The 14,179-nt window shown below is 34.4% G+C and overlaps 1 protein-coding gene across 2 annotated transcripts in view; it reads left to right on the forward strand.

Annotated features, from left to right (window-relative positions):
* ERCC6L2 (ERCC excision repair 6 like 2) overlaps positions 1–14,179 on the forward strand; it is a 153,701-nt gene that overhangs the window by 81,864 nt on the left and 57,658 nt on the right. For both annotated transcript variants that reach the window (XR_014302375.1, XM_082697236.1), the window contains exons 10-12: positions 2,307–2,378; positions 2,987–3,132; positions 5,618–5,713. Coding sequence is in view for 1 of the 2 variants with exons in the window: in XM_082697236.1 (XP_082553362.1) it covers positions 2,307–2,378; positions 2,987–3,132; positions 5,618–5,713 (314 nt within the window). In the remaining variant the exon portion in view is untranslated. The remainder of the gene's footprint in view (positions 1–2,306; positions 2,379–2,986; positions 3,133–5,617; positions 5,714–14,179) is intronic.

Raw genomic sequence — 14,179 nt, forward strand, 5'->3', positions numbered from 1 at the left:
TCAGGTGATACAGGTTATGCTTTTCTTATTATTCATCAGCCTGCAGCTGTAATTTGTTTGTTGATGTAATGTTTATTGTACCCTTCATACCCTCAAAGCTACACTCATGAACTCAGCCTCTTTCTCTTATATGTGAAGGTCTTTTTCTTTTTCTTTTTTTTTTTTTAATCTCATCCATTTAATCTATTTAAATGGATGGTCACAAGCTGAACTTACTCCCCTGATAAGAACCCTCATTTTCCTTTCCCTTGGGAAATACCACAGGGCCACTTACTGTCAGGGGCTGGGGGAAAAAGATTCAGGAAACCCAATTTAGTGCTGTTGGGATCATATAGGGGTCATGTTCATCTCTAGGCCTAATTTGAGAAGATTTAGGCCCAAGATTTCTTAGCTGTGAACATTGTTATTTACAACACTCCTTGGTATTTACCCAAATGAGTTAAAAATCTCACACAAGAGCTTGCACCCAGATATTTATAGCAGTTTTATTTATAACTGCCAAAACTTGGAAGCAACCAAGATGGTTTTCAGTAGGTAAATAGATAAATTGCAGTTATTCAGACAATAGAATACTATTCAGTAATAGAAAGAAATGAACTATCAAGCTACAAAAAGACACAAGGCAATTTAATTGCATATTGCTAAGTGAAAGAAGCCAGTCTAAAAGGCTACATACTGTATGATTCCAACTATATGACATTTTGGAAAATGCAAAACTGTAGAAAAAGTAAAATGATAAGTGGTTGCCTGGGGTTTGAAAGAAGGAATGCATAGAGGGAGTACAGGGAATTTTTAGGGCAGTGAAACTGTTCTGTGTAAGACTGTAATGATGAATACATGTCATTATATATTTGTAAAAAATCATGAAGTGTACAACACAATGAATGAACCCTAATGTAGGTAATGTAAGTAAGCTTTAGTTAATAATAATAATGATTTAATAATAATAGTTAATGATTATATATTATTAATAATAATTTATTCATTCATCAGTTGTTACAAATGTACCACTCTAATGCAAAATGTTAATAATAGGAAAAGCTGGGTGCAGGAGAGGGGCAGAAGTGCAAGATGGGGGAATGAAGTCTCTGGGAGTTCTCTGTATATTCTATTCCATTCTTCTATAAATCCAAAGTTGCTCTAAAAAGCAAAGTTTTTTAATTTTAAAAAGCTAATGTATTATGTGAAACTCTAATGCACATACTTTATATAGAATCAGTTGTTTTATTAAAAAACAAAGTAAATGCAAAGCTTATTTTGCAAATAAATGCAAAGCTTACTTTGTAAGTTCTGCGAGTATTAAAATTAGGTTTACCTGATTTGTGACATTTTTATTCACCATTTGATTGGTTATCTGAGTAGCTTTCTTTTTAACTCTGTGGCTTTTTCCAAGGGATTGGACGCAGGGGTCAGAGTTAGCACAGTGTCTTCTCTTAGTCAACTATTGAAAGTGTCTTATGTTTCTTATATTGCTTATAATTTTTTATTTTAAGTTTAAATGCTTATCAGTGAATAAACAAAATTGCTGAAGTGTTTGTTGCATAATTCAGAAAAATTTTAAGCTTAGTTCAGAAAATTCCTTTTCTTTCCTTTGTGGATTACTTTTCCACAGTGTTCTGGAACTGTCATTGCCAGACGTTGAAATGCCTGTTTTAAAAATAACAGGATTACTATTATAAATAGGCTTTGAATTATTTGCTCCATCTCTAAAAGCACTGTGTATGGGGGCAAATTATTGACATTTTGAGGTCAAAATCAAGTCTGGAAGTCAGGGCTTACTGTAAATAGAGAAGCAGAAGGGATAAAATGAGAAGAGGTGTATATGTGACTGATTATTTTAAGAAAATAAATATCAAGACTTTTAGAACTTAAATGTAATTAAACACATTTCATTACATCTATCTAGAAAAAACTTAAATACTTCCTAAAAGGAATGCTGTTCTGTAATTTAGTTTCTGAACATATTGTAGGTATAAAGAAAGTGTGCTTTAGAAATTAAATTAATTCATTTAAATGCATCCCATAATCTAAAATGCTTCCTTTTTATTAAAACCAGATGAGATGAAACAAAAGTCTTTGGGAACCTTACCTCATTATTGACAATATGATGATGAATAACATCTCATGTAATATCTAATACTTTATTTCTCTAAGTTGGCAAAAATGAAGGGAATTAGGAAAGAGGAGTGAGGTTATATTGTATAAAAATAACTTTTAAGAAAAACTCAAGTGATGTTTATATGTATAAAGTGTGCTTTTAGTAGGAACTGTTTCACTGGTGGTTGATTTCTGTGGTTCATTTCCAGGTCCTTCAGCAGCTTTTAAATCATTGCAGGAAAAACAAAGATAAAATACTTCTTTTCTCCTTTTCCACCAAGGTGAGTTTCTTCTGAAGTATATTCTTGATTGGCCCAGCACTAACTCTGAGGCACAAAGCCTAAGAGACATATGTGTCCAGCCACATTTTCTCTCCTATACATACTATAGTGAGATAAGCAACTTTTAAAACAGAAGACGCTTAAATCTCAAAGATACCAAGGTTATTGTCAAATAGCAGATTCAAAGATAGATTTTTAATTCTCTGTTTATGTTTTTGCTATAATTAAAATATTCAAGACACTTAAGAGATTTTAGAACCTGGAAAATAGCACAAATAATAAAAGTTATTTACATAAATTGGCCAATACTTTTCTTTTTTATTTAGTTTTAGTTTAAAAAAATAAAGTTTGATTTCTTTTTTTCCTTAAAAGGTTGATTTTTTTCTTTTTTTTTTTAAGACAAGCATTGGTGAACTTTAGAGTCAGTTTCAGGATAATAGGAAGAAATACATTAGCCAGAAGCTAGGAAAATATTTGTTGCTCTTATAATTGTAAGAAAGAATTTGTAAGCAGCAATTATTAATACTTAGTAAATCTTACCTCTATAATTGTATGAAACTTATTACACCATGAATTTGTCTTTGCCTTTCTTCATATCTTTTCTGTAGTTGCTTGATGTTCTGCAGCAATACTGTATGGCGGCTGGACTTGAGTACCGACGACTTGATGGAAGTACGAAATCAGAAGAAAGACTCAAAATTGTGAAAGAGTTCAACAGTACACAAGATGTTAACATTTGCCTAGTATCCACAATGTAAGAAAATAAAATTTGATAACTTGATTTTTATCTATTTGCTTTTAAGATTTAGGGTAATTTAAAAATTATTACTGGACTAATTTTCAGTGGTTATGCTTCTATTGCTTTGTTTTATTTGGCTTTAAGGAGAAGCAGCAAAAATGCTATTAATTATAACTGAAATAACAATATCTTGAGTTTTACCTAACCTTTTCTCTCAATTTTCTTATCATCACTGAATTCTCCTTATATGTCTGGGTTTATAAAGATAACAATCAAAAGAAATGGATGTTTCCTCCCAGGAATTTTCTGTGATAGTGTTTTTATTCATGTCTTGTGGTCAGAACAGCCAGACTTAATTGAATAATCAAGTTATTAATCATATAACTGAGAATCATGTGTAGCAGTATTTTTAAACTGTGCTCAAGGAGCCCTAGAGAGTCCACTGGGCTTAGTGGGCCTGGTACTTCCTCCCTCTGTCTACCTACCTCATCCTCAGCAACTCCACATTAATAGGTTTTATAGAAGTTAAATCAGTTGTAACACCTATTTATGAATCTCTCAATAAAACCTTTTAAAGAACATACACACTTTAGAGAAAGAGTTAAGCCAATATAAACATAATAATCCCTTTTTGGGAGTAACAAATCCTTACTTTGACATCTAATATGTAAGTATTTTATAGATCTGCCCCCACTATCTTTCAAAAAGAATTTCAGAGGACTTTAAAAACAAACATACGTAAAATGTAAAAAGTCAGCACAATAATTACTTAAAATGGGAAATAAAATTATGTTTATGATGAGTGAGCCACTGTTGAGAACTAAGTTATTCTCATATTCTTGCAATGAAGTCATAAGGAGAAAAGTTCTAGATTCTCATTTTCCTGTGAATGAATCAAGAAATACTTTCTCACATGAGCACTTCCTTACCCACAGAGCATTAAATAACATAGAATATTGTCTTCAGTTAAGTTTTATAAAGTACACACAAGCATTCTTAATTTCCTATATAATAAACATTTTTGATTTCTTAAATAATGTTTTTCAGACTCAACTTCAACAACAGTTCAAATAGTACAGAACTTCCCATGACAAGCAGTCATCTCAGTCCTTTTCTGCTCACACCATATAATTTGATGAGATTTACCAGAAAGCTCCTAATTTTCTCTTTATATTAGAAATTGTTACTTAACCCATTCATTGAATTTTTAAAGACCGCATTTTCTCATGTTTAAAAGTCCTAGTGATATTTTTCAGATCTGCCTAATTGTTTTTACTTATATTTTGTTCTTTATGGTTTCTAGCCTTCATTTATTTAGTAATTTTAATTTTTTAAAAATCTCTTTTTGAATGGCATTTTTTGCTCTGCTAACTCCTTTACTTGGGGCTGCTAATCCTTCTGTTTGTTTTTCTTTCGGCTCTTGCTTATGGTGGATGGTTTCTTCACACATTTTGTAATTTTTTATTTCGAGCTTATCTACCGTGGGGCTTTTTCCCTCTGTTTTAGGCAGATGCCATGCCAGCCACATAGGGATGGGAATCCATGTTTCTTGCTTGGCTTCTGTTGACAACCTAAGAGTGAGGCACTTCATTAATGTTCGGTACAGCCTCCACTGACATCACAGAGGGGATTTGGTTATAGCTGAGCGTAAAGGAACATCCCCAGCTCCTCAGTCTGTTTTCTCTGACACCCTCTGGGTGTGGATGAGAGGCACCCCATTAAGGCAAGGGTGGAGATCTAATCTCCTCACTCAGCCTTTACTGACCAGGTTGGGAGTGGGACCATAGATTTTTTTTTTCCGTGGTGTTTACAATAGTCTGGTTATTATCTAACATTTTTCTGTCTTAAAAGGCTTTACGTTCCCTGGTTCTTTGGCTAAAGGAAGAAGGCTTTTCTTGGGGCTTTTTTGTCTCAACTGTTGGCATTTCCAGTATACTGGTTTCTTCAGAACCCGGTCTGGGATTTTTAGGCAAAAAGACAGCTGGAGAACTCATTGCCATATCATTCCTAAGTTCATATACTCCCTAGCATGTCTTTGTTCTCTCTACCTTTCTGAGTCTTATGTTTATTTTATATATGATGTCCAGGGATTTTTAGCTGCACTTAGTAGGAAGAATAAGAAGTGTATTTACTCCTGTATTGACTTTTAAAAATGTGTATATTGCTTTATTTAGCTGGACTATTCTTAGAATTTTTAGAATGCATGGGAGGAGAATTGTATAGCATAGTATTTGAATAGCCAAAAAATGAAAAAAACCAGCACAACCTACTTATGTGGGCTTTAATGGTCAGTTTTTTTAAGGGATATTCTAGAATGGTAGAAAAATGATATTCCATAGCTATTTTGGTTTTGGCGTGTTTGTGTTGTAATCTTCTTATTTTTATGATGTTAATGTAAAAACATTACATTACATTTGGTTACAGAAACCTGGCACAATTGAATTAGAGGGCAACAGTTATGTTTTTGCTCTTTTAATATGCCCCTTTCTGGTTCCTCTAGGGCTGGTGGACTAGGCCTCAATTTTGTTGGTGCCAATGTTGTTGTATTATTTGATCCTACTTGGAATCCAGCCAATGATCTTCAAGCAATTGACAGGTATAATACTGACAAAATTTAACAAGTACTTTTTATCTAAAAATATTCCTTTTTGACTCTATCAGATTGCTACTATGATTAGAAGATAGAGAAAACTTTGTGAAAAAAAATTGTATAACCCCGAATCTGAATCCAAATGGCAGCCTGAGAATAGCAGTTTATTTTCTGTACATCCCCAAATCCCATTATTATGACAGGACTGGTTTAAGAAGGAACAAACCCATAATACTGCTGGAAGAGAGGGAAGGTCACTACTAGTAGATCAGAAGTTTTGAGAAACTTCTAGAAGACAGAATGTAAACAGAATTTGTATGATCAAGAAACCAGCAGAGAAAAGCCACAGTCCACAGTCAGTAGGAGAGCACAGAGAAATTTCAAGCTTGGGGTCAGCAACTATAGGATGTAGAAAGAGACCAGATGGAATTGTGGGAAATTAATTAATGTGCTAATCCTAAAACCATTTCCTCTCCTACACTCCATATATAAAGAGGAATTGGCCTACAACAGATGCCCCTTGATCAAATGTGAAAGATTTATTTCATAAATTTTATAAATAAGTGGGGAATCAGACTGACAGAGGTTTTTGCAGTGGACATTAGGACCAGATCATAAAGCATAGCTGAACCTAAAGTAATCCCAGATCTCTGTGGAACGCAAAAAGGGGGGAATGATTAAATAGACCTATGTACCTGTTTGGAAATCCAGACCAGCTTTCCTATACAGTCCGTCCAGTTCCTCATTTGTAATTATGAATGGAAAATTAAGAATTATGAGATGGGGGTGCCTGAGTGGCTCAGTTGGTTAGGTGACTACCTTCGGCTCAGGTCATGATCCCAGGGTCCTAGGATCGAGCCCCATGTCAGGCTCCCTGCTCAGCAGGTGAGTCTGCTTCTCCCCTCTCTCTCGCTCATACTCTCTCTTTCAAATAAATAAAACCTTTTAAAAAAAGAATTATAAGATAGTTTAATAAAACCAGCAGTATGAAAGAAAAAGGCCAAGATGAGAAACAGACTCTGAAGGAAATAAAATAAGAATGGAGCACCATGTAAAGAAGTGCATAGAAGATAAAAATAGAAATTCTTAGATATTAGGGGCACCTGGATGGCTCAGTCCATTAAGCACCTGCCTTGAACTCAGGTCATGACCCCAACATCAGGCTCTCTGCTCGGTGGGGGATCTGCTTTTCCCTCTCCCTTTGTTCCTCCCCCCTGCTTGCTCGCTCGCTCTCTAGCTCTCTCTCAAGTAAATAAATAAGATCTTAAGAAAAAAAAAAAAAAGAAATTCTTAGAAATTACAACTATTGCCAAATAATTCAGTTCAAGGTCTAAGTAATAAAGTGGAGAGGACTGAAAGTGGAGATTGATATGGAAAATAAAAGGAATGATTATTTTAGAACACAATGACAGGGCAGGAGAGAAAAAATACACATAGTGGTGAAATTTCTGAATTCCAGAGATAAAGAAAGGGGCTAAATGATGCCAGAGTGAGAAAGAGGGAGAGAAAATTATTTATAAAATAAAGACAAAAAGAAAAAAACAAGTTACCAACAAAGAAATAAAATCATATTCATTTCAGCCGAGCAGAGTTTGAAGAACAGACGTTTCATCTGCATATAGAATTCTGGAACACAACTGAAGTTGTCAAAGTGACAAAATTCATATGATGATATCTGCAGGAAAATAATTTTGACTTTATAATCGGCTAAAATATCAGTATGTGAAGGAAAATAAAACTCTTGACATCTAGGAACAAAGAAATTTATATTTAAGTCTAAATAATTGTTGGTGGTTTAGTTGAGAGGCTTAATGCAGTTTTAAAGAAAGAATTCTCAAAAATATGAAAGGATGGTATAAGAAAATTAATAAGAGGGGTGCCTGGGTGGTTCAGTCAGTTAAATGTCTGACTTTGGCTCAGGTAATGATCTCAAGGTCCTGAGTCGAGCTCTGCATCTGGCTTTGCTCAGCAGGGAGTCTGCTTGAGATTTTCTCTCCCTCTGCCTCTCTCCTGGCTTGTGCTCTCTCTCTCTCTCTCTCAAGTAAAAAAGTAAAATTAAAAAAAAAAATAAGAATCAAAAACTAAAATTCCGTATAATTTCAATAAAACACTGGAGGTGGGGATAATTGTGTTTGAATCTATATTTCATCAAAAAAGAATTCGAATATCTTAGTTTTCAGATTTATGCCAAAAATTGTTTTTAAATTTTAGCAAAAAATTTAAGGGCAACAACTAGGAGAGTTAGGCATAATAATCACTTGGTTCAATTTTTAAACACAGATGTTCAAGCTCCATCCTTCTGGTATTCTTTTTTTTTTTTTTTTAAAGATTTTATTTATTTATTTGACAGAGAGAGAGATCACAAGTAGGCAGAGAGGCAGGCAGAGACAGAGGGGGAAGCAGGCTCCCCGCTGAGCAGAGAGCCCTATGCGGGGCTCGATCCCAGGACACTGAGATTATGACCTGAGCCAAAGGCAGCAGCTTAATCCACTGAGCCACCCAGACACCCCCATTCTTCTGGTATTCTAATTCTGTAGGTGTAGTGTGGGGATCTACAGTTTCCACTTTAAGAAACTCCTCAGCTTGTACATCAAAGGACAATAGCTACAGAGTAAAAAACAACCCACAGGAGAAAGCACTTGCAAATTATACATGATAAGGACTTAACATTTAGAATATATAAAGAACTTCTAAAACTCGGTAACAAGAACCAGAAAATAAAAACCCAATTTAAAAATAGGAAAAGGACTTGAATAGACATTTCTCCAAAAAAGATATACAAATGGCCAATAAGAACATGAAAAGGTGCTCAATATTACCAATCATTAGGGAAATGCAAATCAAAACTACAATGAGATATTACTTCAACCCATTAGGATAATTTTTTTTTTTTTTTTTTTTTTTTTTTTAAGAGAGCTTGTGTGTGTGAGTGGGGTTGGGGAGGGATTGAGGGAGGGGGAGAATCTTAAGCAGGCTTCATGCCCAGCCCAGAGCCTAGGCAGGGCTCAATCTCATGACCATTAGGATAACTATTACCAAAAATAGTAGTAGCTCAGTAGGTTAAGTAGGCTCAGTAGGTTAAGCACCTGCCTTCATCTCAGGTCATGATCCTGTGGTCCTGGGATCAAGCTCCACATTAGGCTCCTTGCTCAGTGGAGAGTCTGCTTCTCCCTCTCCCTCTGCCTGCTGCTCCCCCTGCTTGTGCACGCTCACTCTCTCTCTCTTTTTCAAATAAATACGTAGAATCTTGAAAAAAGAAAACAAATCTTGGTGAGGATATGAAAAAATTAGAACCCTGTGCATTGCCGCTGGGAATATAAAATGATGCAGCTTCTATGGAAACAATAGGGTGATGTTTTAAAGATTAAGTATAGAATTTCCGCATTTTGAATTGAAAGCAAAAACTCAAAAGATGTTTGTACAACCATGTTTATAGTAGTATTATTCACTGTAGCCAAAAGGTAGAAGTAACCTAAATGTTCACTGATAATGGATAAACAAAATGTATTCTGTACATAAAATGAAATATTTAGCCTTAAAAGGAATGAAATTCTTTGTTTTATAGAGTTACAGTTGACATACAGCCCTCTATAAATTTAAGCTATACCATAATGGCTTGACTTACGTGTATTATACGATGAGTACCACAGTTAGTTTAGTTAATACCCACCATCTCATGTAGCTTCTAAAAAACAAAAAAGAAAGAATGAAATACTGTTACATGCTAAAACATGGATGAACCTTTAAGACATGCTAATTGAAATAAGCCAGATATATAAAGACAAATATGGTAGATTTCCACTTATATGATTGTATCTGGTATAGCCAAATTCATAGAGACAGAAAATAGAATGGTGTTTATGAGTGGCTAGGGAAAGGAGGACATGGGGAGTTACTGTGTAATGGGTACAAAGTTTTTGTCTGGGATGATAAAGTTGTGGAGATGGATGATGGTGATGTAAAACAGTGTGGATTTTCTTAATGCTCCTGAACTGTATGTTTAAAAATGGTTAAAATGGGGAGAGTATGGGCGGTTCAGTTGGTTAAACATCTGACTCTTCATTTTGGCTCAGGTCATGATCTGAGGCTTTTGAGATTGAGCCCTGTGTCAGGCTTGCTGACACTGGGCATGAAGCCTGCTTAAGATTCTCTCTGTCCTTGCCTCTGCCCCTCCACACCCCACTTCAATGCACTCTTGCTCTCTCAAAAACAAAACAAAACAAAACAAAAGCAAAAACAAACAAAAAAACCCCACATGATTAAAATGGTAAATATTACATGTATTTCACCATAGTTCTTTAAAAACTACCCATGGGCATCTGGTGCTCAGATAGTTAGGCATTCAACTCCTGATTTCGGCTCAGGTCATGATCTCCAGGTGGTGGGATTGAGCCCTGTATCAGGCTTTGCACTCAGCATGGAGTCTGCTTGTCCCTCTCCCTCTGCTTTGCACCCCACCTCCCTACCCCTCACCGCTCATTTTCATGCATGTGTACTCTCAAATAAATAAAATCTTAAGAAAAAAAACCAACCAAGGTGATTGTGATACAATTGATCCCCAAATCCACTTAGAGAAACATTGGAAATTAGAAATAAAATCAAACAGAACTTCCAAAATAAATTTTTTTAAAAGTCACTGAGAAAATGTGATTATTTCAGTAAAGGATTAGAAATATGAGTGAGAGGAATGTGCAGTGAGGTATGTGCAGTGAGAGGGAAAGAAACTAAAAAAGCATGGCAAATACAAAACATAAAATAAACTGTAAGAAATAAGGCTAAATATAAATATGAATGGGCTAAAACTTCCTTATTTAAACAAACAAAAAAAAAAGAAAGTTAAAATGAAAAGTTAGATTCAAGTCTATGCTTACTACTATATATAAAATTGAAAAATACATAGAAGGTTAAAAATAAAAATATACTTAAAAATCTAATTAGGGAGATAGTAACAAAAAGTAAGAGTGGCAATATTAATATTAAGCCATCAAGCTTCAAAGCAAGATGCATTAAGGAAAAAAATGGGGAACAATCAATGAGGAACATAACAAAGCCAAAACTCTTTTATGATGAGAAATGGACAAATCCACAATCATGATGGGAAACTTAATATCCCTCTCTCAAAAATTAATGGATTAGGCAAAAAAAAAGAAAATATATAAATTATTTAAATAACAGTTATTTAGCCTTGAATTTAATAAATGTATATAACCATATTACAACTGAAAATACCCATTCTTTCATTTTAGAGCATACTTTTAAATGACTACATATCTTAATATAAATCACAAGGACTAGATTACATGGCTCCAGTCAAAAGGCCCTAGAAAATAACAATGAACTTGTAGCTAATAAAAATCTAGCCATATGGATTTTTTAACTATATTTTTAAATAACTCTTGTATTAAAGAGGAAATCAAAAAGTGATGCCAGCAAAATGGCAGAATAAGAAGCTCTAGGTACATGTTTCCCTATGGGTGGATTAAAAAAAACAGAGACTGATTAAAATAACTTCATTGGATCCCTTTAATTCAGTCAGAGAACTATACTAGTTAAACAAATTCCCAGTGAAGAAGAAGCTATATTCAAAACTGGGAAATTTCATGGCATCTTTACTCATTCTTGCCTCAGCCCCATTCTCTAATGCAGTACAACCAGGAGGAAGCAACAAATTCCCAGTTCCCTCCCTTTCAGGTATGAAACACCTTTGCAACTTTTAACCTGTCTGTAAGCTGCCAAAGGGAATTGTTTCAATCTCACCTGACAGTGCTTAGAGGAGGAATGGTAGCATAGTTTGGATCTCAGACTAGCAGAAGCTATTGAAAGCAGTGATAGGCCCCATGGTGCATGAAAGCTGCAGTGGGATTCTATCCCTGGTACATGATATTACAGTAGAAGAATATGATAGAATATGTTTAAGGCTCTGAGAAGACACTGAAATGAGACTCTTTGGGAAATTAAGACATTTAAAAGCATGCACATATACACAGACCCAGGCAGGACATATGACCAGAAATGACCAAAGTAGGTTTTAATCCTTACCCTGATCTTCTCCTAAGACTTAAGATATACCCTGCTAATTAATGTGTGTTTTCCATACTAGCTTTCAAAGACTAGAAGTGGCTATTTTATCAAGTGGCCTTTTTTTTTTAACAACAAAACAAAACAAAAACATCAGACATTTAAAGAAAGAGGAAAACCTAGTACAGTCAGAGGAACAAAATCTCCACAAACTATCCCTGAAGAAACATGGGCATAGGACTTAGGTGACAAAGAGTTTAAAACAACTGTCCTAACTCTAAGAGCTGGATGGAAACTATGGACAAAGACATAAAGAAAATCAGGGAAACAATATATAAACAAAATTAGAATATCAGCAAAGAGATAGAAGTTATATATAAAAAACAAATAAAGCAAAAACTCTGAACCTGACAAATACAATAACTGAATGTAAACAACAACAACAACAACAAAATCACTGGAAAGACTCATCATACTCAAACAGGCAAAACAAGGATCAGCAAACTTGAAGACAAATCTGAGGATAAAAAACAAAAACAACAATGAAACAAGCAAAAAACAAAACCAAACCAAACCAAAACACCCATCAAAACAACAACAGCAAAAACCAAAATCAAAACAACAGAGAAAAATGAACATAACTAAAGGAATTTATGGGACACATCAAATAGACTGAAATACATATTATAGGAATCCAAAAGAAGAGCGAGAAAAGGACAGTTACTTGAAGACATAATGACTGAAATAATAATGACCCAAATTTGGGAAAAGACATGAATATACAAATACAAGAAGCTTCACAAACTCCAGGTAGGAAAACCCAAAGTGACTTACGCTGAGACATGTTATCAAGTTTTAGAAAGTTAAAGACAAAGAGAATGAGAACCTTGAAAGCAGCAAGAAAAAAATGACTTGTAATATACAAGGGATGCCCAGTAGAAGGCCAGCAGATTCTCAACAGAAACTTTATAGGCCAGAAGGCTGTGGAATGATAGATTTAAAGTACCAAAAGGAAAAAAAATCAACCAAGAATTCTGTATCCAGCAAAACAGTTGTTTAGAAATGAGGGAGAAATTAAGACAACAGAAGCTGAGTTTGTTATCACTAGACCTGCCTTACGAGAAATGCTAAGAAGAGACTTTCAAGTTCAAATTAAAGGACTCTTAACAGTAACTCAAGGCCCTATGAAAATATAAAATTCTTAAATATAAAAACCAGTATTACTTTAATTTTGGTTTGTAAGTCTACTTTTTATAGGATTTAAAACACAGGGGTGCATGGATGGCTCCATTGGTAGAATATGCAGTTCTTGCCTTGCTCTTGGGGTGTGGAGAGATTACTTGAAAATGAAATCTTTAAAAAAGAAAAAAATTCTTTAAAAAAGAAATAAAAGACAAATTGCATAAAACTATAAATCTGTGTTAATGAATAAATGATATGTAAATGTTTAATTTGTGACATCAGCATAAAAGTGGGGGGCAGAGCTGTAAAGGAGGTTTTTTTTTAATGCAATTGATGTTAAATTGGTATCATTAAGATAAATTGTTGTAAGTTTTGGATGTTATATATAATCTTCACAATGAAACTATCTGTAGACTATACACAAATGGAAATGAGAAAGGAATCAAAATTTGTCACTAAAAAAATAATGTGGAACACAAGGCAGGCAGTAATGGAGGAAATAAGGGGCAAAATAACCATGAGACCTGCAGAAAACAAATAAAATAGCCAAAGTAAGTCCTTCTGTATTGTTAATTACTTTATTGCTTTCTAATAAAGATTTTATTTATTTGACAGAGGGAACACAAGTAGGCAGAGTGGGAGGGAGAAGCGTGCTCCCAGGTGAGCGGAGAGCCCAATGCAGGGTAAATCCCAGGACTCTGGAATCATGACTTGAGCTAAAGCTGAACCACCCAGGTGCCCTTCATTAATTACTTTAAATGTAGTTGCGTTACAATTGGGTTAAACTCTCCAATCAAAAGATACAGATTGGCAGAATAGATATAAACAACAACAACACACCATATACCAACTATATGCTGTCTATAAGACATTCACTTTGGGTTTAAGGACATGCAGAGGTTGAAAGTGAAAGGATGGAAAAAGATATTCCATGCAAATAGTATAAAAAAGAGAGTAGCATGATTATTCTAATATCAGACAAAATAAACTTTTGAATACTGTTATAAAAGATAAAAAAAAGGATAATACACAATGATATATAGTATATAATGATATAATTCCCTGATGGAGTCTACCAAGCACAATGATAGTTCTTGATTTAACTCATCCAGAGCTATAACAATTATAAACATAAATGCACCAAACAAATGAGCTCTAAAATATTAAAGCAAATATTGACAGAATTGAAAGGGGAAATAGTTCTACAATAGCAGTAGGAGACATCAATACCCCATTTTCAATAATGTTTAAAATATCCAGTCGGGAGATCCA

This window comes from Mustela nivalis, assembly GCF_964662115.1.
Source record: "Mustela nivalis genome assembly, chromosome: 13".
In the NCBI taxonomy this organism is placed as follows: Eukaryota; Metazoa; Chordata; class Mammalia; order Carnivora; family Mustelidae; genus Mustela; species Mustela nivalis.